The sequence below is a fragment of the Artemia sp. Qi Xiang Cuo genome, chromosome 5 (genome assembly GCF_049724085.1).
Source record: "Artemia sp. Qi Xiang Cuo chromosome 5, ASM4972408v1, whole genome shotgun sequence".
Classification (NCBI taxonomy): Eukaryota; Metazoa; Arthropoda; class Branchiopoda; order Anostraca; family Artemiidae; genus Artemia; species Artemia sp. Qi Xiang Cuo.
Window position 1 is genome coordinate 69,807,233 of NC_142798.1, and position 27,578 is coordinate 69,834,810.

The 27,578-nt window shown below is 35.6% G+C and overlaps 1 protein-coding gene across 1 annotated transcript in view; it reads right to left on the reverse strand.

The window, feature by feature from the left end:
- The window catches only part of LOC148952450 (coiled-coil domain-containing protein 93-like), a 253,210-nt gene that overhangs the window by 110,181 nt on the left and 115,451 nt on the right, over window positions 1–27,578 (reverse strand). The window contains exons 2-3 of the mRNA XM_089089885.1: window positions 24,982–25,133; window positions 19,154–19,248 (exon numbers count right to left, since the gene is read on the reverse strand). Of these exons, the coding sequence (XP_088946011.1) occupies window positions 19,154–19,248; window positions 24,982–25,113 (227 nt within the window). The 5' untranslated portion in view covers window positions 25,114–25,133. The remainder of the gene's footprint in view (window positions 1–19,153; window positions 19,249–24,981; window positions 25,134–27,578) is intronic.

Here is a 27,578-nt window from a genome sequence, read left to right on the forward strand (position 1 = left end):
GGAGGGACCCCCTCATATTCGTAATAATTTCGGTTCGTTTTAAGTTTTAATGTTGCTCCTTCCTTTCAGCAAAAAAAACTTCTTTTTTGTTTAATCAAGGAAAAGACCGCAATAGGTGGGATACAGAACGTAGGACAGGAAACATGAGAAAAAGAGAGGTATCCCCAAATGTCTCTAGGCGGCCATGGTTATGCAATAATGGCCACTCATTTTTACTGTTATAGTGACTATGTCTACTGGTATTTTTAATGGAAATTTTATTTACGAATTTAAAATTTACAATGGTAAACATGGGCAGCGCAATAGCGCTACCTAAGTAAAGAGCGAAGTGGGCTATATGTTGTTTTTTAACCAAGGCACTTGGTATGGAATGAGTTGTCGAAAAACTTCGGAGGGGGGTTACTCGATTAGAAATTAAAAGTTCTACTACTATTTCTTCTGCTACTAATATTACTTCCACTACTACTACTACTGTTACTACTACTACTACTGTTACTACTACTACTACTTTCTACTACTACTACAAGTGAAACTGCTACTACTAATATTAATACTGCTGCAACTACTAGTTAGGTACATAAGCGCCAGTTACCATAATGTTTGTGCATTTTATGGTAAAAGCACGAAAATTGGCACACATATGTAGAAAAATGCAGAAAACCTGACAGGGGACAGAACCATATTTTCTGAGCACGTTTTTTCACGTTTCATCGCGTTTTTCCACGCGGAAAATCGTGAATTTTGGAAATTGAAGGATATGGACGTTTGAAGGATCGTTTCTGGTTGATTTGGGTCTTTTTATTCTGAAAATATGCCCACTTTTGAAATCAGATCAGTGGTTTCCAAGTTATCGTCATTTTCATCTTCGCAAGTCGTACTCTTTTCTGTATACTGAGGTAGTAGATGCGCTTAGGGTATCTTTCATGACTAAATCGAGTATGCTGTGTCTGAAAATGTGCTTACTTTTAATATCCAACAATACGTTACTGAGCTACCATAACTTTCATCATCGTCAGATGTAGACTGTCTTTCATACTTCTACATAACAAACTCTGGTTCACATTAATGTGCAAGTGACGATTTTGGTCTGAATGAATGGATCATTTGCGGGTTTAAGAACGCGACTCGAAATACCTCATATCGCTAGCAGGTTTAACAAAGAAAAGACGAAAATGCACGCGGCACGTACTTTTTAAAGAAAAAGCATATGAGAAGAGAACAAGTAACGTATAATTTACATTTAATAAGTGCTGTTTTCTTTCATAAATGTCTTCATATCATGACATACGTACATGTAAAGTACATGCAGTCAAACTGCAGCCTCTTCAGTCGTTTGAACATAGGCTGCAAGGGTAGAGGGGCAGACCTGACCGACTTTTTGAAGCACAAGAACCAGCCTTTTCTACCTTCCCTGTCCGAGTATGACAAGCTATGGTTTAGAAAAAAATCTGAAATAGTTGACTGTTTGACGGCAGAGCTTGAAGAGCCACTGCCCAGCAGTCTCCCAATCGTCGTCTCAATTGTGCTAGAAGGGTCTGTTCTAGCACACCTCATCGTTCCTAAGCCTGGAATTAGTTTCAGTGAATACGGTCGCTTGAACTTCGCTACCTGTATTAGAAAGCAACAGTCCCAAACCGACGCTCAAAGGATTGATCTCGTCTTTGGCATCTACACTCACGACAGCCTAAAAAACAGAGCGCGTGAACACAGAGGAACTTCGTCTTACACCGTGAAAATCACAAACCGAACCCCCGTTCCTCGGATGAACAGGCGTGACTTTTTGAAATCAACTGAGAACAAGAGTTGACTCTTCAATTTTTTGGCGACTATGGTAGTCCAGCAATTGCACGACATCTTTGTAGTGGCCACTCTTGGATACACAGTTATTTCAACGAACGTATCGCTTTTCGCGAAGGCCTCACACTTACCAACCACGAAGAAGGTGACACTCATGTGCTGCTCCATGCCTTCCATCAAACCCAGTGTGGCTATAACTTCATAGCCATCAGAACTGTGGATTCTGACGTAGTTGCGATTGCAGCAGCTTTGTTCCAACAGTTTCAGATTGATAACCTGTTTGTGATCGATAGGCATGGAGCAAAGACGAAAACACTGCCCATTAACGATATTACTTATCGTCTAGGACTTGACAGGTCTCGCAGCCTTCTCTTTTTGCATGCCTTCTCTGGATACAGTACGACTTCTTCATTTGCTTTTCATGGAAAGCATGGTGTTTGGAAGACCTGGAAATCTGTAGAATCCATTCTTCCGACTTTTGTTACTCTGAGTATATCAGGAGCCCCGCTTCTATATTATCACTTTACAGACATCCAGGGATTCGTCGTCATTTTTTACGAAAAATCAAGCGGCTTGTCTGAAGTGAACAGTCTGCGGAAGGAGCTTTTCACACGAAAAACATCCGGAATGGAAAGACTGACCCCAACAGTGACTGCTCTTGAGCAGTATACCAAACGCACTTACTTGGAGGCCCAGATATGGGCATCATCGTGTTGCCCGGAACTTTCCCCACTGGATCCATGTTTATACCGCTGGGTGAAGCACGACGGAAGCTGGGAGTCTTTCTGGACTAATCCTCCTGAGGCAGCGACAATTTGCAAAGAACTGCTCAAATGTGGCTGTAAAACAAAGTGCAAAAGCTTCCCTTCGTGCAAAGGTTGTGATAATCAGTACACTCAGTAGCGCACTTTTTGTAGCTTTATTGTCAGAAGCCAATTTCGACCTGTATCGTGTCCGTGAGAACCTCATTTTTTTTTTTTTTTTTTTTTTTTTTTTTTTTTTTTTTTTATAGCAATCTTTATGATGAAACAAGTCAAAATCGGCTATTTCATTCCTATGATCCGTGTGATTGTTTAACTATTTTGAAATACCTGAAGTAGTTTAGTATTCTACGTTTTATCATCATAATAGTAAGCTTTTTACGTCGGAAGTTCCTTAAGTCAATCTGTTTGAGTTGAATAAATGTTTTTTTTTTTTTTTTTTTTTTTTTTTTTTTTTTTTACTGAATGCTTATTGAGGAGATCTGAAATGGTAACTAATTACTTACAGTCAAAAAAGGTATGATCTCCTTCAGAATATTGCAGGGAGGGTATGAGTTTTTGTTAGAGTATGACATAGGAACCGTGGCTATTAAACAGATAAATCCTGATCCATGAATCTAATTGCAAAAATATCCCCACGATTGGAATCGAGAGCCTCGAACTAGTCAGAAAAGAGATATTAAAGTCGACCTTCGTTCGTTCTCAAAATTCACGTGTTTTTTTGTTCGCGCGTAAAAACGCAAAGTAGCGCGGAAAAACACAAAATAGCGCGGGACAGCGAAGACAAATTTGAATTTGCGACTTCGTCAATTCTTCAGATTTTCCGTAACATGTTCACCAGTTTCTATGCGATTATGATGAAAAATACAAAGCCAGAAAGCGGAAATTACTCAGAAGTGCATGGAGCATAGTGATAAAAATGATGATAAATCAATAATCAAGAAATAGACGAAAAAGTAAGCACATTCTTGGAATAAGGAGAGACAAATTAGTCAGAAACGACCCTCTGATCGGAAAAATTTTGCACTCTGAAAGTCAGCTTTTTTCCCGCGCGGAAAAACGCAAAACGGCGCGATAATCACGTCAGAAAATGTAGTTCTGTCTCCAGTCAGATCCTCCACATTTTTCTGCACATGTCCGCCAAATTTCATGCTTTTACCATAAAATGCACAAACCTGACGCTTGTTTACCTAACTATACTGTTTCTACTGCAACTGACACTAGGGCTATAGATATTAAGCAGAAAATTTGGGTGAATATCGAGTGGGAAGTTGAACCAAGTCAAAACACACTACGTGTATACAGGTTGTCAAAAGGGCGATCAGCAATATCTTAGGAGCTGGTTAGAGCATAAAATTGAAACTTTCAGGTATTGATGAGGAGGATGTTCAACTGACCATAAGGCAATATGTCCATAGTACTGTTACTACTATTGTAACTACTACTGCTGCAGGGAATGAACTTTCAGGGAATATGTGCACGCTGCTAATACTAGGCCTACTACTGCTGCTACTATTACTAGAACTACTACTATTACTATTTGCTACTACTACTACCATTGCTACGACTACTGCTTCTACTACTACTACCACTACTACTACAGCTACTGCTTATACTACAACGACTCCTAAGACTAAGAGTACAAAGAAAAAAATTTAAGTAAATATTGAGGGGAAACATGGACTAAATCAAAAAACAATATATGCATGTAGGTTGTCAAAAGGGTATATCAGCAACATCCCAGGAACGGCCCAGAGCACTGAGTTGAAACTTTCAGGGTATGTTGAGAAAGATGTTGAACTAATGAAAAGGCCCATGCTTTCTAAAAGCCAGAATATAATTTGTACTTTACTGAAAAAATTCCTTTCAAATTTTCTTTTCTAATAACTGTTCAGATACTGTGACATCAATATTTGTATACATTGAAACAATTTCAAAGCTACTTATAATTAAATAAAAAAACAAGTTTTTTAACTGAAAGTAAAGAACGACGTTAAAACTTAAAACGAACAGAAATTATTCCGTGCATGAAAGGGGCTGTCCCTTCCTCAACGCCCCGCTCTTTACGCAAAGTTTTTCATTGTTAAAAAAAAAATAGAGTTGTGAGAAAGTCAAACTAGCGCAAGGAGCGAGGCGTTGAGTAGGGGCCAGTCCCTTTCATACACGGATTACTTTCTGTTCGGTTCAAATGTAGACACTGTTCCTTATTGAACGATAAAAAAAAACTTGTTTTTTATATTTAATTTTTGAACGTTTTTGAATTACTGCCGGTTTTTACATTGGCTGGTCGCACACAGATTATTAAAACAAAATTTTAATTTTCATTTTTCTTTTATTGGTTTATGATGTTTTCTCGAAACTTGTTTAATTTTATTTACGAACGTTTTAATTAGTAATAAATATACGTAGCTTACGAATTAACTTACGTAACGAACTTCTATATTCATATATTTTTAATACATATATTAGAGGGTTCGCCCCCTAGTCAATACCTTGCTCTTTAAGCTAAAGTTCGAATTTTGTTCAAATTCTTTAAAAATGACCCCTTAATCACAAATGCCGTTAATTAGAATAAATAGCTCTTATGAAAGTACTAGATAATCTTTGGCTTAAAGAGCAAGGTATTGACTAGAGGGTGAACCCAATCATATACATAATGTTTTCTGTCGTTTTCAGTTTTGATGTTGCTCCTTACTATCAGTTAAAAAACTTGTTTTTTTTTAATATATGTAATTTCTGATCTTTTTTTTAAATAATGCTGGGAAATCCGGCACCCCCTTAATAGGAATGTCCCTTCCCCCATGAAAACTTCCTTCATGGAAAGATCCTCCCACATAACCTCCGACCCACTCCACCCCCCCTAACAGAAAAAAATCCCCCCTGAAAACGTCTGTATACTTCCCAATAACCAATACTAGATGTTAACATTTGGTAAAGTTTATAACTTTAAGCCCTCCCCCCGAGGACTTCGGGGGATTAAGTCATCCTAAAAGACATAGTTATCATATTTTCCACCATGCAGAACAAAATGGCTATCTCAAAATTTTGATCGGGTGACTTTGGGAAAAAAATGAGCGTGGGAGGGGGCCTAGCTGCCCTCCATTTTTTTGGCACTTAAAAAAGGCACTAAAACTTTTAATTTCCGTTCGAATGAGCCTTCTCACGATATTCTAGGACTACTGGATCGATACGATCACCCCTGGAAAAAAAAACAAACAAACAAATAAACACGCATCCGTGATCTTTCTTCTGGCAAAAAATACAAAATTCGACATTTTTGCAGATAAGATAAGATTTATTGCAAAAAGCCTGTGGGCCATAGCAACACATAATACAATCTATAAACCAACACTCAGGAAAAAAATAATACTTCAGATAGTAAAAATCAAAAAAGGAAAAAAGAAAAAGAACAACAAAACGAAGAAACAGAAACAGACCAACGTTTGACTTTTAATCAACAAACAGAAGATATCAAGATTTCAATAATAAAAATAGCATCAGGCTATCCCTTCAAGCATTATTCCCTATATTTAATCCCTAAATGAAGAAACTTACACAACTGTTTAATAGCACATGCGTTCATCTCAGCCATCCGCTCTATTAACCAGCATTCGCTCCCAAACACTCGTCCGAAACATTCATTCCGCAACTCAGACAGCTCTTCACACTCGGATACAAAATTAAATATGTTCTCACTCACCAATCCACACATTGGGTAAATACAGGGACCGGTCACCAATCAAATCTCCCCCAAAAGTTTTTTTCTCTAATCGACATTTAATCTATCCCCACTTACAAACAACAAATACTTAAAGTTCTCTGTATTCGACCCAACTTTAAAATAAACCTCCTCCCCCCACCAGTCTTTGGCTTGGGAGCAAAACCTTAATGCCATAGATTGGTCCTTATGAGCTTGCCACTCTTGGATTTCATGGTCATTTAGGGTTCGCTGGACTTCCTTCCATACTAACACGGTTTCACCCATGGGGCCTTTTCCTTCATTCCACATCTCCGAAAGTCCACAAAGGTCCAGTATTTTCTTAACCTGATCTGACCATGAATCACGTCTACCATCCTTCAAGCTCTCCAAATAAGCTGCCTTAAGAAGCCGAACTCTAGGTAGCCTAATTATCTTCTCCCAGAATTTTACCATTCTAACCAATCTAACACTCCTTAAAGAAAAAAGCCCCAAATCTCCTTTCAGTACCACTGAACTAAATGAATCCTTCAAGCCTAGAATTCTCTTAAAATATCTTAGCTGAACTACTTCTAGCTTAGCTCCTTTAGCAAAACCCCAAACCTCAGAGCCCCAATGTAGACTAGAAGCTACCTTTGTCTGGAAAACTCTTTTCTGGATCCTCATGTCAGCTAGCTGATTTAAATTACTTCTCAAAAGCATATTTATTAGCCTATTACCCCTTAAATTACAATCTTCTACATGCCTAGACATCCCCTTAAAGCGCTAAACTTAACACCCAAATAAACAAATTCATCATTAACCTCTAAAACCTTTCCTTCAAAATTAAAATGAACCTCTCAATTAACATCTCCTTTACTCTTGACTACGAAGACTACTGATTTCTTAGCCTTCAACTCTAAATTCTTGTTTTCTAAATAATTTTTTATTATATTTAATTGCTTCTGAGGGCTCTCTCTGCTATCCGCCACTAGAGCTATATCATACGCGAATAACATGCATGATAGCCTAAACCAATCCAAAGACACATAAAGGGCTCCATTATTTTTCATAAACCTATCTAAATCATTAACAAACAAGGAGAAGAGCTGAGGAGATAATGTACATCCTTGTTTCACACCCACATGAGACGTGACCAGCCTAGAAAAATTTCCCATAACTTTCACAGAAAATTTCACCCTCCGATACATATCTGCTATTATTGCTACAAAACAAGACGGCAAGCCTATTTCTAACAGACTTTCAATTAATAACCTCCTATTTACCGAATCAAAAGCACTTTTTAGGTCTAAAAAGGCTAGGAAGAATAGACCATTTTTCCCTCTAGTATATTTCCTCCTCAATACATCCGAAGTAAAAATAGGGTCAGTAGTTCAGAATATCGATCGGAATCCAGTATGTATTGGGCTAAGTAATTCCTTCTTATCCAACCAATCTTTTATCCGAAATTCCAGATCCTTTCTAGAAAGTATACTTACCACATCCCCCATAAAGATAGACCTAGTTTTCATGTAACTTCCTATTACCTTTCTTAAAAAGAGGCACTGCTACAGAAATGTCCTTTGAGCGAAGCCAACAAGCTTTTCCTATTACAAACGAGAAAATTTCAGCCAACATGGGTATTAAAGTTAACCTCCCTAACTTCAGAACTTTCTTAGATATGCCATCTGTTCCTGGACACGAATTTCCATTCATCCTTTTCGACTGATCCCAAATTTCTTGTTGGGATACAGGCCTAATTAAATCATAATCATTCTGCCTAAAAAGATATGTTGCCATCCCTAGACCTGGCTCTCTAACCTCTGAAACATTCGACTCATTCGCCCTAACATATTCTGACTCTCTATTCTCAAAATAATCTGGCCACGTCTCAACTGCTGGGACGTCACCTCTTATTCCCGTGCTCTGGATTGAACATTTAACAACCGACCAAAACTCTCTTGAATTATTCACACTATAAGCTCTCTTAATTTCCTCATTAATTTTCATATGCCTCTCTCTCTTTTTAACTCTTTTAACCCTATTATAATCTGACCTTAGTTTCCTATATTCAGCTAACCTGCGCAAATTCGTTTCCTGATCCAATGGGTCTGTTGCTTTAAGTAGCCTGAAAACCCTAATTACCTCTTCCCTTTTCTGCCTACATTCCTCATCGAAAAACCCTCATCTTTTCTGGCCGGATGTTTTTTATCCTGAGATAAAGGCTTGATTCTCTCATAAATTATATCTGTAAGTACCGAAACAATTTTGTGCAATTCAGCAGGTTCTGAAAAATTCAAAATTGAACGGCAGTCATTCTAAAATTGCTCACTTTCTAGTTCCATTATAACCAATTCTTCTTTCTCCTTGGCTATCCAAACTGGTTTACGGATCCTTTCCTTGCACGTAGACCTTTCCTTTCCCAATAGGAGCTTGAAACCTCTAGATAGGAGCTTGAAACCTCTGCAGTAGGGTTCTCTGATACGCTGAATATGATGGTGTGATTTTCATTCAGTTGCTATAACTTTTATGAGGTCTTTCCCCCTTTTTTCGAAAATCAGCAAAATTTTCTCAAGCGCGTAAGTTTTGATACGTAGGAATAAACTTGATGAAGCTTATATATTTGAAATCAGAATTAAAATCTGATTCTTTTGATGTATCTATTGGTATCAAAATTCCGTTTTCTACAGTTTCGGTCACCATTGAGCCGGGTCGCTCCTTAATTACAGTTCGTTACCACGAACTGTTTGATTGTATTTTCTGAGATATTTACGTTTTTGAGTTTTTCAACTAAATCTACCGAATTACATATATATATATATGATTTTTGAGAGTAAAGCAAAGGTTTAAAAGTTGTACGTAACGATTTACCTATATTGGATGTGGGGGATTTCGTACATGCTACTGTGGGCCTTAAAGGAATTCTTTGATTATGTAATTTTTGTAAACCATAAAATTTTGGACAAAAGCTACCGCGGGGGAAAAATTTATTGTATAGCTGTGGAGTATTTTTATCATTTTGTTTTAAACTTTTTACTTCATTTATAATTTTGTTTGCAAATTGATCAGTACGATCGTGGGTTGTAGTTCTATATGTTGTCTCGTCATTTAGATGAGAATAAATTTTTGTATCGTAATCTGTCGTATCCATGACAAACAGAGAATTGCTTTTATCTGCTTTACTTACAATAATGGATGAATCTTTACGGAGATTAGATAGTATTTTAGGTCATACAAATTATTTAGTTTTTTATTGGCGGGAGAATTAATCTTTTTTTGATTGTTGTAAAGGCTATTTATAAGACTAGCCCTAATTTCATCTGGGTTGGATATAGATGCATAAAATTTATGCACAGAGGATTCTAGAGAGGAAACTAAATTAGCTAAAGGGACATGTCTTGGAAGAAAAGAGAATTTTGGACCTTTTTCGAGAATTTGAATTTCCTTTGGTTCAAGCGTTCTAGAGGATAGATTAACAACAGCCGGTCCAGGAGTGAATCTTCGAGTGTAAGTAGGGCTATTCCTCGAAAATTCATATCTTAGGTTTTCCTGTTTCTTAATAAGTCGTTCTCTTGATAAGCAGAAATCATGACTAAATAAATTTCTTTCCAATCTAGCAACCTGGCTAAAATCAACAGAGGACAAATTTTCAAATAAAAATTTTCTAAGGATTTTCTTTCAGAGGAAATAGTGTATCTTTTTTGTTTTTGTCTTTAATGATATGTGTTAAGGTTTTTAATTGTAGTGTGCGAGCAAATTGCTCTTCTTTCCGGGTATTTAAGTGTAATCTGAATCTTAAAGACTTGGGAATAAGATTTTCAATTTTGCAAGATTCCAAGAATTTTTGCTGGTTAATGATATTAGCGTGTTTTTTTGGGGGACGCTACATGGATGACGTAATTTCACTCTGGAACTATGGGGGATATGAGCTTAAGGGTTTTTTAGATAACCTTAATACATATGATAGAAATTTACAGTTTTCTTTAGAAATCGAAATTGCAAATAAAATCCTATTCCTAGATGTGTTAGTTATTCGTAGCTTCGATAAACTCAATTTTACTATTTATAGAAAACCAACACAAAATAATAGATATTTGCATTTTAAATCAAACCACCCCCCACAAGTTACAAGATCAGTTGTAATATTCCTCGTTGATTGTGCCCTAAACATTTGTTCTGATTCCCACATCACAGCAGAACTAAACTTTATCAGGGACATAATTTTTGGAAATGGGTATCCTATTTTATTTATTAATAGTGTAATTAACGGTAGACTGAAAAGACATTCACGTAAAATTAATGATAGTTTACCATGTGAGATTTCTGACAAGCCCTTAAACATAATTTACCTCCCCTACATCCCAAAAATCATTACAAATCTTAAAAAAGTTTGCACAAAAAAATAATCTGTATGTAGTATTCACAAATAATTTTAAAATCATAAATTTTCTAAATTCTGGTAAAGATAAAACCCCAGTTACTCGCCAAAGAGGGCTTTATCAAATACCATGCGGTTGTGGCAAATATTATGTAGGTAGAACACACCAGAATTTAGAAAAGCGTATGCAACAGCATAAGAATGATATAGTCAAAGTTCTAAATTCTAATATTTCCTCTGTTTCATCTGATTCTGCATTAGGCAGCCACATTTTTGAAAATCCTAGCCACAATATACCTTTTGATGAATCCGCCCTTATTAGCAATGACCTAGGCATAAAGCAGGTAGTCCGAGAATCAATTGAAAGCAGACTTAAGATTAATAATAATATTACCTTAAATAGGGACTTGGGGGAATATACGCTAAATGCTCTATACACAAATTTTAATTAAAAATTATCTTAAAAAATATTTTAAAAAACCAATAGACATTAACACAGAACCGGTCACAAAAAGACCTATGAGGTTACCTGCCAAAAAGGCTGGATTAGCAATAAGAACGTGTTTTTAAATTATTTCTCTTTCATCTCATTGAATCGCCTTGTTTTACTTTATCTTTTATCAGTCCTGGTTGAACTTCGCTGAAGTAAGGATGCTAGGACCGCTTTGAAAAAATTTTTACTTTTTGATTTTATTGGTCGCATGTTGTTGTGAGTCTTTTTTCTTTCATATATTTTTGTCTTGTGAGGACTGCCCTTGGACATAGGGCCGAAATATTCATTCAAATTATCTCCACTGTCTTGCAAAAAGATTTCCCAATTGTTCTTTGTACTTTTGTTGTTTCCAATCACTTTAACTCTTAAAAAGAGCACTAGAGCGTCTGATTACCAATGCAATGAGCCCCCTCCGAAGTTTATATGACCACGCTTTCTACAAAAAACCTTATATGTCCCCAGGACAGAACTTACAACCCTTGCCCTGAAGGCAGGAGGGATTTTTTACCCACAAAACACAATTTCCAGAACCTTTCTGATACGCTGAACAAAATGGCTATCTGAAAATTTTGATTGTAAGTGTTTGGGGACATACTCAAGTAAGTAAGTAAGTCAAGTAAGATCGTAAGTAAGTTGCCATACTCAAAAACATAATTTCCGGACCCTTCAACTGCGTTCAATAAAATTAGTATATTGAAATTTTTATCGGATGTGTTTGGGAAAATGATGGGCGTGGGGGGCGCTTATCCTCCGATCGCTCTTGATTATTAAGAACGGCACTATCCATTTCAATTCCCAATCGAATGAGGCTTTTTTCAAGTTTATACGACGATGCATTCTAAAAAAAACCTTATATGCCCCAAGGGAATGCCTTACAACCTTTCCCCTGGAGGCTGTGGGAGGTTTGTCATCCTGAAAGACATAATTTCTGGACCTTTGAACTACGTTGAACAAAACGGCTATCTCAAAATTTTAATTGAAAGTGTTCGGGAAAATGGTGGGCTTGTAAGGGGGGTTAGTTGCCCTCCAATCACTTTCGACTATTAAAAACGGCACTAGCCCTTTTAATTTCCCATCGAATGAGCTCTTTTTGAAGTTTCTACGACAAACATTTCTATAAAAACCTTATATGCCCCCAGGAATATACTCCGGAATATACTCCGAGATTTGACAGGATTGAAAAAGACCTGAAAATATGTCAAAATCAACTGGAATTACTTGAAAATCGAGTTGCTAGAGTTGAAGCCAAGATCGATGATGCTGACCAAGAGTTGAGACTGGATACACTACTGTTCAACGGTGTCAAGCAATCCCCCGGCGTTGAAATAAAAGATGCAGCAATGAATATTATACGCAATAAGATGGCGTTCTCAGGTCTTGCTGATAGTGATGTTATATCTGTGCATAGGTTTCGGTTGAACTCTGTTGATAGCCGCTCTGATAAAATTCCTCCAGTTTTAGTGAAGTTTAAAGACCACCACACAGCTGTGAAAGTTTTTGCTTGCAAAAAAACCTGGTGAACACGAAGATTTTTGTGGCGGAGAACCTAACAAAGAAAAAAGGAGAATTGTTGAATGCTGCAAGGGAAAAATACGGCAATAAGTTCGTGTGGTCAAACCAAGGTCGGATCTATGTCCATCCAAAGAATGCAACTTCTGCTCGTAGACTTTCGTCTCTGAATGACATATTCGATCGTGATTGAGTGTTTTTTTGTTTTTTTTTTTGTTTTTTTTTTTTTTTATTTAAATTTTGAGTCTTTATATATGTTTTTTTTTGTATTTAAATTTTGAGTGTTTATATGTGTTTATCTATTCTTATTATTATTCAATTATTCCTATTCAATTTATGAGTCTTTATATGTTTTTTTTTTTTTTGTTTAAATTTTTATTCTTTATATGTTTTTATCTATTATTATTATTATTCAGTTATTAATATTTACTTTCTATATATTTTATTTATGGGTTTTATCCCTAATGAAGAAAACAATATCGTGGCTTTTTATTTTATTTTCTTATTATGGTTAGTTTACTCCCAATACCTCGGTTAGAGTTGCTTGAAAAAAATTTGTTCTCATTTGCTTATATTTTATTACATCAGATATGACTTAAATTTCATGATCGAGTTGATGAATGCCCCAAGCCACAACATCTTATCAGCTAAGTTCGTTTTGAAGAGTTTGGTCAAATTAAAAAAGAGATGTATAGTTTGTGTGTTGCTCAATAGAATTGCCACATAACGTCGGCTTTTGAAGAAATTGTTCAGTTTTTAAGTAATATTGATAGTGTGATTGATGTTTTGGGAATTTGTGAATCATTCTTGAGTTTGTATAGTCTTCTCTCGTCCTACGCTTTTCCAGGTTACCAACTGATATCGAAGTCGCGGCATTCAATGGGGCGCGGGGGACTTGCATTTTTGGTGAGAGAGGGATTGAATTTTGTGGAAAGGGAGGACCTTTATTTATGGAATGAAGGTAAGACTGAAATTTTTTCCATTGAGATTGAAATAAATAATGGTAAAAAGTTAATTGTTTGCCTGGTTTATAGACCCCCTGGTGCTCATCCGGAGGAATTTTTTCAGGAGTATGATATGTTTTTAAGCAGGGCCCAGTCTAATCGATCAGAGTGTGTTATTCTGGGTGATTTTAATTTTGATTTATTGAATTTAAATAGTGTTAATTTAGAATTTTTAAATCTTGCATTATCTCATGATTTGTACCCAGTGAATCTGATTCCTTCCCGTATCACTGCTCGGTCGGCAACATTAATTGATAACATATTTGTTTCTTCAAATCTATTGAGGCAAGCATTCTGTGATGTTCTCCTTCAACCTGCTTCTGACCACCTCCCGATTGTTTGTATGATAAATAGTATCAAAACTTCGACTAAAAACCCAAGTAAGAGAGTTTATAGAGATATGAGAAATAATAACTTGAGAAAGCTGAAAGAGCAAGTCAGTACTATAGCATGGGATGAAGTTAGCGAAGAGCAGAATGCAACTACAGCATTTGACAGGTTTATGAATACTCTCTTACTGGTATATGAGGTGTCTTGTCCTCTGATGAAAATGAGGAAAAAGAAAAATGAGCCAAGAAAGCCATGGGTGACCACAGAAGTTCTTGAAATGATGGAAATGCGAAACCAGCTTTTTGAAAAACATTTACAGAGCCCGGAAATGTAAGTTTACTTGAAGAATTTAAGCGAGTCAGAAACAAAGCTAACCATAAGCGTCGCAGTGAGATAAAAGCATATTATGCTTCTGCTTTTGATGGTAAAAGTGGTGATGCAAAAGGAACCTGGCGACTGATAAATGAGGTTTTAAAAGGGAAGACTAATGATAATGATGGAGTAAAGAGTCTGATGGTGAATGGAAGTGAAATCACTGATAAACAGGAAATGGCTGATGAATTCGGAAAATATTTCACGAACATAGGCGCGAGTATTAAGGAAGACGTAGCTAAAAAGTCTAGAAGACATCTGTTAAAGTCCTTTATTGATAATCGAAGTGAAGGGCACAGTTTTTCGTTCAAGAAGTGCACAGCAAAGGAGATCGAGATCACAGTTAAAGGACTGAAGTCCAACTCGGCCGGAATAGATGGGCTTAATCTTAGGGCTGTAAATGCTATCCTAGTTTATATATGACCTTGTCTAACTGACTTAATAAATCTATCACTCCAGGCCGGCGAATTCCCTAGTGGTCTTAAACTAGCAAAGGTAATACCATTGTATAAAGGGGGGAAGAAACAAGAACTATCGAATTGGCGACCGATATCGTTATTGCCTATTTTTTCTAAAATCTATGAAAAGATAATTCACAGGAGACTTTATGAATATTTGGATAAACTAGGAATATTGTGTGACAGCCAATTTGGATTCCGCAGTAAACATTCTACTAGCCATGCTGTTCATCATCTTCTGGATTTAATCAATGGAACTCTAGAAAAGGGTCTTATTCCTTTAACGATCTTTGTTGACTTCAAAAAAGCCTTCGACACTGTGGATTTTGAGTTGCTGCTGTGTCGCCTATCTAGTCTGGGGATAAAAGATGTTTGCTTGGATTGGTTTAAATCATACTTTTATGGAAGGTCAACTAAAGTAATGATAGATGACATCGTTAGCAGAGTCTATCCTGTAAAATGTGAAGTTCCTCAGGGCTCAGTCCTTGGTCCATTACTCTTTCTCATATACATAGATACTCTGAGGTTCTACATGCCTGAAGCAACTGTTACAGAATTTGCAGATGATACTGCTTTGACGATTTCTGCACAGTCACTGGAAGAACTAGTGGATAAAGCAAACTGAACGCTGGAAAACCTTTTGGTGTTTACCTCCTTGAGTTACCTTGCTGTTAATACCTCTAAGACAAATTATATGATTTTTAGTAGGGTAGGAAAAATTGTAAATAGTGCTTCCGTAGTATTTGATAATTTGTCGCTTTCACAGGTTTTTGAAAATAATTATTTAGGATTTTATGTTGATAATAATTTGAGTTGGAAGAAACACATAAATATGATTTTTTCTAAACTTGCACGAGGTCTTGGAGTGATGCGGCGTTTGAAACATGTGTTACCCTTAAGTGTTTTAAGAAATATATATCATACTGTTTTTCATCCTTTTATTGTTTATGGTTGCTGTATTTATGCATCTAATTTTACTTCAAATATTAAAAGACTGCAGATTCTTCAGAATAAGGCACTACGAGTACTTGGTGAGTTTGTTCAGTATGAGCATACGCGTGAATCTTTTATTAGTTTTAGAATTTTAAATATTCATCAGATCAGGGACCATCAGGCGGGAGTGTTTACTTACCAGGTGCTTAATAGATTATCTCCAGAATATTTTAGAGATTTTTTTAAGTTTAATTCTGATTATCATCATCATAGGACTAGAGGTCGTGGAAGCTTAGTCTCAGAAGTAAGGAGTACGAGTCGATCTAGTTTTGCAATTAGAAATTATGCAGTTAATTTGTGGAATGGTTTCCGGAGAGCATTAGGAAGTCAGAAAACCAGTTTAATTTTAAAATTATATTAAAAAATTTTTTTTTGGGTGGTAATTAATTTTTTTTTTTTTTTTTTTTTAATGTCAAATTGTAATGAAGTTGTAAAAAAAAATGTTAAAAAAAAAGTTAAATTGAGTTAATGTGTATTAAATGGTATGAAAAGAGTAGAAAGAGTGAATGAGTTTTGGTTTATGATAAAAGATTGTGTGACGCTGCTCAAGTCACAATAGTGGCTTAATAAACGTCATACGTTCTTACCATCTCTACGTTTGTTGATAATGTTATTCAAAAAATGTGTTGTAAGTGCCAGTTAAATATGATGTATTATTAGTTGAAAATAAAAGTCAAGTCAAGTCAAGTCAAGTCGTTGAACAAAATCGTTATCTCAAAATTTTGATTGGATTTGTTTGGGGAAATGGTGGGCATGAGAAGGAGGTTAGTTTCCCTCCAATGACTTTCGACTATTAAGAAGAGGACTAGCTCCCTCAATTTCCAATCGAATGAGCCCTTTTTCAAGTTTCTACAACACCGCTTTCTGTAAAAACCTTAAATAACCCCAGGGCATAATTTACCGCCCTTACACTGAGGGCCCTGGGGGGGGGGGTTGTTATCCTTAAAGTCCTAATTTCTTTAACTCTCAACTACGTTGAAAAAAACGGCTATCCTAAATTTTGATTGGATGTATTTGGGGAAATGGTGGGCGTGAGAGGGGGTTAGTTCCCCTCCAATCACTTTCTACTATTAAAAATGGCACTAGCTCTTTGAATTTTCAATCGAATGACCCCTTTTTGAAGTTTCTACGACAACACTTTTTATAAAAACCTTAAATGCCCCTAGGGCATAACTTACAACCATTGCCCTGAGGAGTGTGGGGAGGTTATCATCCTCAAAGAACTAATTTCCAAAACTTTCGACAGCATTGAACAAAATGGATGTCTCAAAATTTTGATTGCATGTGTTTGGGGAAATGGTGGGCGTGAGAGGGGGGTTAGTATGACAGGAGTATGACCACCGATTCCTATAGCTTTCATTTTTGCTTAAGTTGCCGTCCAATCACTTCCGACTATTAAAAAGGGCACTAGCCCTTTCAATTTCCAATCGAATGAGTCCTTTTTGAAGTTTCTACGACAACGCTTTCTATAAAAACCTTATATGCCCCATGGCTTAACTTACAACCCTTGCCCTGAGGGCTCTGAGGGGATTATCATCCTCAAAGACCTAATTTGCAAAGCTTTCAACTACGTTGAACAAAATGGCTATCTCAAAACTATGATTGCATGTGTTTGGGGAAAAAGTGAGCGTGAGAGGGGGATTAGTTGCCCTCCAATCACTTTAAACTATTAAAAAGGGCACTAGCCATTTCAATTTCCAATTGAATGATCCTTTTTTGGAGTTTTTACGACAACGCTTTCTATAAAAACCTTATATACCCCAGGGCATAGCTTAAAACCCTTGCCCTACGGGCTGTGTGGGGTTTGTCATCCTCAATGACCTAATTTCCAGAACTTTCAACTATCTTGAACAAAATGGCTATCTCAAAATTGTGATTCGATGTGTTTTGGAAAATGGTGGGGTGTAAGAGGGAGGTTAGTTTCCCTCCAACCACTTTCGACTATTAAAAAAGCACTAGCCATTTGAATTTCAAATTGAATGAGTCCTTTTTGAAGTTTCTACGACAACACTTTCAATAAAAACCTTATATGCCTCCACGGGATAAATTAAAACCCTTGCCCTGAGGACTGTGGGGGGAGTGTCCTCCCCACGGACATAATTTCTAAATCTGTAAACTACGTTGAACAAAATGGCTATCTTAAAATTTTTATTGGATGTGTTTGGTGAAATTGTGGGCGTGGAAGGGCTGTTAGTTGTCTTCCAATGAATTTTGACTATCAAAAAGGGCACAAACCATTCAAATGTCCAATTGAATGAGCCCTTTTCCAAGTTTCTACGACAACTTCTTGGATACAAAGTGCTGTGGTCTAAAACCAACAACAAAAAAATAAATAAACAAATAATACATTGTACCAACATTCATTCTTTACTTAGGCAGCACGATTGCGCTGCCTATGATTAAATAAAGTTTATCTACTGAATCTAACGACTCGTATAAATGGTAGTTTTTTTCGATTTAAATTTTATATACTTCTTTACTAAAACATGGAAAGGAATTATCTTAAAAATCAAATTTCTGTCCGTTTTCAACATCAAGTTTAGGGTAAATGTAAAAACGAAAGAGGTTGCGACCCCCTCAATCTCCTCTCATTACAGCAAGGTTTCCTTTTTTATTTTTATGATTTGGAAATGATGAGGACCCTGCGAAAACCACCCCCCCCCCCACTTTTTTCTTGGGGCAAGGGAAGGTAGTTGGATAATAGATAAGATTTTTCAAAAAAACAATAACAAATTGTTAAAAGAGAGGAGTTCATTGGGCAACTGTCACTCCTTAGGAGGGGGGGGGGGGTCCTTCTACCTCTTTGAAAGAAACCGAAAAAGTATAATCTCTATTTCACACACGCGATATTTCTGAAAAAAAGGGGAAGAGCCACCCCCTTATGATCAACATTAACTATCCACTTGGTCCGAATACATTCCTATAAATTGAAAAGCAGTTATAATGTGAACAATTCACCTATATTAATCTGGAGGACCTCCAGATTAAAAGTTACAGAGGAGGAGCACTGTAACTTTTGAAATTTCTAAATAGCTCCAGAGCCAAATGAGATTCATATCTCATGATTCTTAAGGCCAAGAAGGGGGCCAAGAAATATCGATAGATATGGCTTAGACTAAAGGGTTGTGTTTTCAATCTAGTTTAATAAAAAAAAATGTTACTTCATGCTTTTTAAACTACCCCGTACTATTTAATTTTATCAGTCAAAGATAAGATATTGCAGAATACATACAAGATATTTAAAATATATTATAAGATATTAAAAAGATACGATAAAAATCCTGTATTAACTAAAACTGCCAAAAAAAAGTTGTATTGTTTAACGTTTAAATAACGTAATTTTTTGAAATGTACAAATTATTACTAAAAGATCAATACTTACATTTTTTGCCCTATGTTTAAATTGTCTTTAAAATATAAATCCACGTCTATGTCAAAGCTACAACGCTCAATACACCACACCATACCTCCTGCTACCTGAAATAAACATTAAAGAGGTTTATAAAGAGGTTTGTAGAGCCAACTCCAAAAAACTACTTACCATTTGATTTTTAATGAATAAAGAATAAAAAATCAATTTGGTTTTTTTTTAATATTGAATAAAGGAGAGGCAGTGATAATTTTACAGCCCACTTTTGAGGCTGTTCTACTTCTAACAGTTTTTTTTTATCATTTTTGTTAAATCCTTCTACACTTTTTTCTGTTTTGTTTTTTTTTTTTTAAGTAAAACTTTTAGAATGTTTACCCCATTGTAAATTTTTAGGTTAATTAAAATTATAGGTATTTGAATTCATTCTACTATTCCAAGTTTTCACGGAAAACCTGTTCAAAGTTAATTTTAGGTTATTTTGAATTCGTTCTACTATTCCAAGTTTTCGCCAAAAAGCTGTTCGATGTTTTTTGTTATTTAAAATAAGAAAAATAACAAATTCAGATACCCATTACACAAAAATCCTAGACATTAGAAAAACACAACTGCACTTGTGAACTTTGTATAAATGATTGCATTTGAAAAAAATTCTTTTAAAAATATGATGTTGCTATTAAGACGTCAAAAACACCCAAAAGCGCAAGAACACTTCATATTATTCAAGTTGGAATTAAAAAGGTCAACCGTTCGAATAAAATTTTTGGCCAAATTAAAATAGGCATTTGAATTCATTCTACTACCCCTAGTTTTCACAAAAGGTATTTTTGAAGCTTTGTTTTATATGAAAAATGAAAAAAATAACAAATCCAAATACGCATCTATATGCATCTATTAAATAAAAACTCTAGGCGTAAGAAAAATCTGACTGTACTTTTAAACTTCGTATAAAAAGTTGCATTAAAAAAAATATCGTTAAAAATAAACATAATGGTCTTTCGACGTCTAAAACACACAAAAATTGCAAAAAAACTCATATTTATCTGTTTTGAATTTAAAAAAAATAGAAGTAAAAACTTTTTAGGCCAAATTAAAATAGGCATATAAATCCATTCTATTATTCCCAGTTAAAAAAAAAAGCTTTTCAAAATTATGTTTTTTGCGAAACAAGAAACATTTTATCCTTAACAAAGAAAAAACTTAAGAGACAAATCCAAATAATATTACACAAAAACTCTGGACAGTAGAAAAATCTTACTGTACTTTGATATATTTAGATTTTAAAATGTCCAAAACATACACATAGTCCTAATGCTCCTTGGATGTCTAAGACACCCAAAAATCACAAAAATCGACCGAATGCCGCCGACGACAGGCCCGGTCGAACGCCGCCGAAGTGTCGTAACACCGCCGGCAGAGGCGGCGGCGTTCGGTCAACTTTAAATTAATTTTGCGGCAATTTTTTATTGCATCAACCGCGAAGTCGGAGCTTTTCCTTCTCGTGTGGTTTAGTATTTCGATTTTCCTGATTAGAAATCAAGCAGGGCTTTCACCGTCCCCGAATTTTCGGGTAATTCCCCGAAAATCTATGCGTCACCCCGAAAAAAAATTTGGTTCCCCGAATCCCCGAAAATCACGCAATCACGGTACCACCCCTAGCGATTTATCATCAGTGACTTTCCCTGCCAAATATTACTTTTGCATACCATAATTCTTCACTACTCTCTTGTTCGTTAATTTTCGTCTCTTTTGTTACTTTGCATAAAAACCAGACAGATGCAATATGAAATTGCAAATATTGCAATATACACAGTTCTTCACATGTTGACAAAAAAAGTATCGTCTTTATGAAATGAGTTTAAATCATTTCGAATGCAGTTTTCCAATCGCTATTTCTTACATCATTCGTCGTCAAGAATCTTATTTTCAAGTTTGATAGAATTGTAGAACGCATTCACTACTATACAGCTTCAGCCTACAGTTGGATTTTGAAATTGACAGCCGACAGATTGTTTCTACAGCTGAATTGTAAGTTTAAAGATTTTTTATTTGCTGTTTTTAGATAAGATTTTCTTAATGTTTAATACTTAATTTTTGAACGCCTTATAGAAAATAAAATGTTATTTCTGTAAAATTTTTACCCCCCCCCCCCCCAAAAAAAAAACCCTTCTATTGAGACAAAATTTAGCTATAGACTAAGCTATGTACAAGGTTTGGGAAATAAAGATTGAACCGGAAGTTACCCCAAAAATATGATTCATAAATAAATTTTAATTTATTGCCTATAGGGGGGGGGGGGGGACAGGGGCTATTGTTTTAAAATGATACTACCTCATTTTTTTTTATTGAAAGCAGAGATGCCAAAAAGATAATTTTTTTTTCATTTAAAGTGGAGAGAGAAGAAAATGATATCAAATTCCCTGGGAAACCATTGAAATATTTTGATAGACCCAGGGCCCCCCATTAGGACTTGTTCATTGTCTTGGGTATTTTGCAAATTCTCACAGGCTACTGGCCTAATTTGGCTTTTGTGGGGGCTCCCTTTTAATTATATTCTTTGGATATTACTGAATAGAGCGGCAAATATATGTCTCTTTTTTCCAATAGTTTGAGGTATATTAATAATTTTGAAACTTTTGTTTTTGTCTTAGCACCTCTTTACTCATTCAGTCAATTTTTTTTCAAGGAACACTAAGGTGTTTAACATTATCTTGCGCGTTTGTTTGAACCATATAGTGACCTAGTTAATTATTAAGTAAATTATTTTTCTAATGAAAGCTGAGACGGTATCCTATCAAGGTGGTATCCAGAGGGGGGGGGGGGGGTAGGGAGGTATTACATTTAAATGATAATATCTCGATATTTTTTTATTGAAAGCAGGGATCCCAAAAATCTAATTTTTTTTTAATTTAATTCACAGACGGCATCCTATCGAGGTGGTATCCAGAGGGGGGGTGGGGGTAGTGAGCTATCATATTTAAATGATAATACCTCGACTTTTTTTTTACAGCAGGGGTGCCTGGTCCAGTGCCCAAGTTACATTAAAAGGCCAGCTCATAATAAAGGCTTTCATTTGGGAGGTTCAAAGAGGAGTCTTTGACAGTCTTATGACCTCAGGGTACTAGATGTTGCAACGTTCTTACGTATCTACAGTGGTTTAAAAAAATTCGATCACCCCACAAATGATTACCAAAAATATGCACAAATATAACAAATGTAAGATTTGGGATATCATAACACTTTTTTCAAAGCTTTGAAGAAAAGCAAAAAAGGCTAAATACCCCTAACTACGTTTGAAATTTATTTTAAAAGGAAAATCTTTGGAGATTTCCATGGAAATTGAAAAAAATAAGCTTCTAAGTTCAAAGTTATATTCAAAGTTTTTACCCAGATAACTGACGAATTTTGCGATACGGTATTTGAAGTTTTGTATGCAGTAATGCTCGATGAAAAAAAATTTAAATTTTGATAATTATTTATGTTAACAATACTTAGCTAATAGATACTTCAACTACTCATGTTATGCAAGGGTTCTGAAACGCCACAGCCATTTCGTTTCTACCAGATTTCTACTTCTCTTGATGAATAACGAAGACCAGTTTCCAGCCAGCGACTTGTGAAGTTTTTAACTCATGAATAGGCCCGAATCGGTTGTAAATTCAAGCTGTGATTTGAGAAAGACTGATGAAAACATTAATGTTTGCGGTGAACATTGATAGCGCCGGCGGCGCGCCGCCGACATCTCACCGGCGGCGCGCTGCCGACATCTTACCAACGGCGTGGCGCGCTGTTTTTGGCCCCGCCGCCACCGGTCTTCCCTCATCGGCGCGGTGCCGGGGTCTGATTTGATCTATTATTGAAATCACAAAATGAAAGAGCGTACAAAATCAATTTTACCTCTACCTTTTAAACAAAATCAATGTTGCGTGTTACAGAATCGCATTCACTATCGAAAGAAATCTTTCCGAACAATACATTTTGATTATTATGAAGAACACCATTAAACATAGTTAAAAGTTTTTAAAACAAAAAGTTAAAGAAAAATAATCTAATTAACTGATTTATCCGATAACCGATAATTAACGGGTATTATCCGCAATAATTTTGTCCCAATTCTTTAAGAATGACTTCTGAATCACAAAGGCACTTTAATTAGAATAAATAGCTCTTTCAAATGTACTAAAAATAACGTAAGCGTAAAGACCGAGGTATTGAGGAGGGGGTGACCCCCTCATATACGCAATAATTTCTGTTTGTTTAAAGTTTTAATGTTGCTCCTTACTTTCAACTGAAGACTTTTGTTTTATTTAGTTTTAGTAAAAGGCAGACATGTTGCATCTCGTTGAAATCATAATTGAGCAAAGATATGTCACCTACATGAGCAATGGGTGTTTGATGGGACTGTTGGGCAATATTCCCACCTTTACCCAGCCTCAAATATATAAATATATCCCATCTGTTTCAAATTAGGGTCATCCCAGGACTATGCACAAAAAGTTATAGTTAACCATCAATCGTAGATATCAAATACTCTTGAGTAACAATGGATTATCTTTACCTCTAACTTCATTTTACCTTTAATCTACGCACCATGGTGGAGGAATCTTCGGGGACTGATTCAGTCGTTTGACTGATTGGCGTTTGATTCAGTCGATCATCAAACCCAGCAAAGAGTCTTATGGTTCTATGGCATTCCCAAAAAGTAATTCCGTCTAATAGTTGTCAAGTACCATGAAACGAAATGCTTTGTTAAAACCTTTTATGGCAACACGCACTGCTTCAAAGTGATGACTGCCGTCAAACACGGCTGTGTCCTGTCACCTTTTCTCTTTGTCCTAGTTCCAGACTACATCTCTAGACAGATAAATGGACATGGAATCCGAACTGCAGGAAAGCTTCTCCAGGACGTCAATTTTATCGATGATGTAGGTCTCATAGAAGCCAACCAGCAAAAGCTTCAGGAATTCCAAAACAAACTCACTAAGAAAGCTGAACAGTTCGAATTACACATCAACGCTCCGAAGACTGAAACTGTGTCAATTAGCAGTAACATTTGAGAATTTAACTAAGAGATAAAGACATCGAACAGGTGACAAATTTCAAATGCTTAGGCAGTACAGTAGCTTCCAGTGGCAACTCTGAAAAAGAATTAAGCACCAGAATGGTCCAAACCTAAGCAGCATTTCAGAGACTTTTACCAGTTTGGAAATCAACAGTATACTCACAGAAGCTGAAACTAAGACTGATCCAGAGCAATTTTTGTCTGTTCTGATTTACTCTATGGAATGCCTAAGTCTAACCTCTGAAAAGGAGAAACGACATACCACCTTTGAAAATATCTGTCTTTGCGGATCCTAAGGTGTCAGCTGGAGAAACCATGTCAGCAAAGACGATATCCGTATTCGCACAGGTCAACCAGACACCACCTCCGTTGTCAGGCGACGAAGATGGCGATACCTTGGACATATCCTCTATATGCCAGATCATAGACTTCCTAAAATGCTTCTCCACAGGCAACCGAAAGGCACCATCACCCAGGAAGACCAAAGAACACGCTTCGTAAAACGTACGAGCATGACAGAAGACTCCAGACGATTGTCATCCCAGAGTGGGAGGACATTTACGCAGCGTATCACTTAAGGAAACATTGGAGGCTATACACTGAAGCACTGTGTACCTTTGGAGCTACTTTTTTGTAGCAATATGCATTTTAATAAAACAAAATGATATATATAATGCACTACACTAATTGATCAAAGCAAATCTCGACAATCAATCTTAATCATGGTTCCAGCAGTTGCTGCAACCCAGTAAAAGAGAAACCACAGCTCAGATTCACATACCTTATCAAATGGCTGAACGGTCTTTGATTTTGCTCTTGTGTAGCCCACACATGAAAGTAACTCCATAGATTGTTCATATGCTTCAAGGTCATCAGCTTGATGCTTCACTTCTTCTAATTTTGTTTCTACCATTGAAACTAGTTCATCTATACCTAGAAAAACAAGATGTAGAAAAACTAGAAAAACAAGATCTTAAAACAAGTATGTGCAGTCATCCTTACTTAGTATCACTCATTCACAAGGTTCTTGAGCATTAATTATCGATATTTCTTTATGAGAGGAGCACTACCGTAGTGAACAAGAGCGCTCACACAAGGGGGTTGCACCTTAAAAACTTTACCACAGCTTCTAAGAGTATCACCAATATTTTTTCAGGTTTTTATTTAAATTCTCAGCCAGGTTTCCAGAGCAATAGTCAAGAGCTCTATAAACATCATGTTCGGAGACATAGCTAGTACCCAATCCGTAAAGCTCAACTGGATTTACTCCCAAGGCTTTGTGTTGTCGCAACATCACCATAACATTCCATATTTACGAAAGTTTTCCCCCGTGAGCTTTCAGGAAAATCCGCCACCTTTCTTCTCGCCTCCGTCTCGGGACATTACTGGGCTTAGAAGATTGAAACCCCTCCTCAAGAAGACTTTTCGCTGCATAAATGTGACTCCCTCCTCAAGAGCTTTATACTATTTTCTCACTCTAATAAACTAGTTCACTTATGACGAAAAAAATACCGAAGATGCAAATTTGCTCTTTAGAAATAGCCTACGCAATTGAAAATTGTGGTGACTTTTTTCTTTTTCCCTTGTTTTGACAAACTTGTAAAGCAGTAAGTGAAAACTGACACAAAAACAATGCTGTCCCCCCTCCGCAGAGCATTTCGATGTTATCCTTTAATAACTTTTATTTTAATTATGGAAGTACAGAGCAATATTAAATCTTAAAACAAACAGAAATTATTTTATAAATAAAGGCGCTGCTAGCAATTCAAACCACCTTTTTTACACTGAAGTTTGACTAGCGCTTTGCTAAAAGAATTTTACAGTTCAATATATATATATATATATATATATATATATATATATATATATATATATATATATATATATATATATATATATATATATATATATATATATATATATATATATATATATATATATATATATATATATATATATATATATATATATATATATATATTCAATATATATATACCAATAATAACAATTGCAAGTGTTTTATTTAACGACTACCTTTCCAGGTATTTTAAAATGAAAAATTAAATTATTTATCGAGGCAGAATCAATTATTCGCTTCAAAATTCGATTTCTTAAAATTCTTGTCACATTGCTCTTGTGGAGAACTCATTCTTGAAGAACCGAGGGGAAGGGGTCAAATTCGCGTAAAGAGAATTATGTTGACGTGATAGCAGCCTCCCTTTTACATAGAAAAATTTCTTTTCACTTTAGTTTTACATGTTCCTCTACTTTTATCTGGAAAAAAACGCGACTTTTATTTAATTTTCGTTTGTTTTTAATTTCATATTCAAAATATGTAAAATGAGGCGATATTATACTTAAAAGCAGGTTCTTCCTATATATTTATTATTACCGACACTTGTGTTTTTACAGTTTTACATACTACTAGCACAGGTCACTCTTTACTAATACGAAACAAACACAACTTAAAAACAATAGGGATTTTTTTTTCTTTTCTTTTTTTTTCCAAGACAGTGCAATTTAAATCGGTGAATATTCCGGCCCTATGTCCAAGGGCCGTTTTCAGCACAACATTAAAGAAAAAATATATATATAAAGAACTTACATTAAAATACGAAGTTTAAAACTAAAAATGCTCTTAAAAACTTTTAAAACAGCCCCAGCATCCTTACTTCAACGAAGTTCAACCAGGACTGATAAATAAAATGATGAGAGGATGAATTCATTCAAACGAAATAAAATAAAATTATTAACTGCAAGTTTTCAAAGCTAATCTTGCTTTTTTAGCAGCTAGTCTTAAAGGCCTTTTTGTAACGGGTCCAATACTACTTTCAATTGGTTTGATAAAATATTTTGTTAGATCATTTTTAATTAAATTTGAGTATAAAGAATTCAGTGTATATTCTCCAAAGTCCATGTTTAAGGAAATATTTTTATTTATTTTTAGTCTAATTTCGATTGATTCCCGGACTACCTGTTTTATTCCCAAATCAATACTAATGAGAGAAGATTTTTCAAAAAGTATTGTGTGGCTGGGATTATTAAATATATGGCTAGCTAAAGCAGAATCAAAGGAGTTATTAGAACTATTAGCAATTAACGCTATGTCTATGTCTTCTTTATGCTGGTGTATCCGTTTTTCTAGATTCTGATGAGTTCTGCCAACGTAGTAACTGCCACAATCGCATGGTATTTGATAAACCCCTCTTTGGCGAGTAACCGGGGTTTTATCTTTACCGGAGTTTAAGAAATTTGTGATTTAAAAATTATTAGTGAAAACTAAATACAGATTGTTTTTTGTGCAAATATTTTTTTATTTTTGTTGTGATTCCTGGGATGTACGGAAGATAGATTATATTAGAGGGTTTTTCTGGAGCC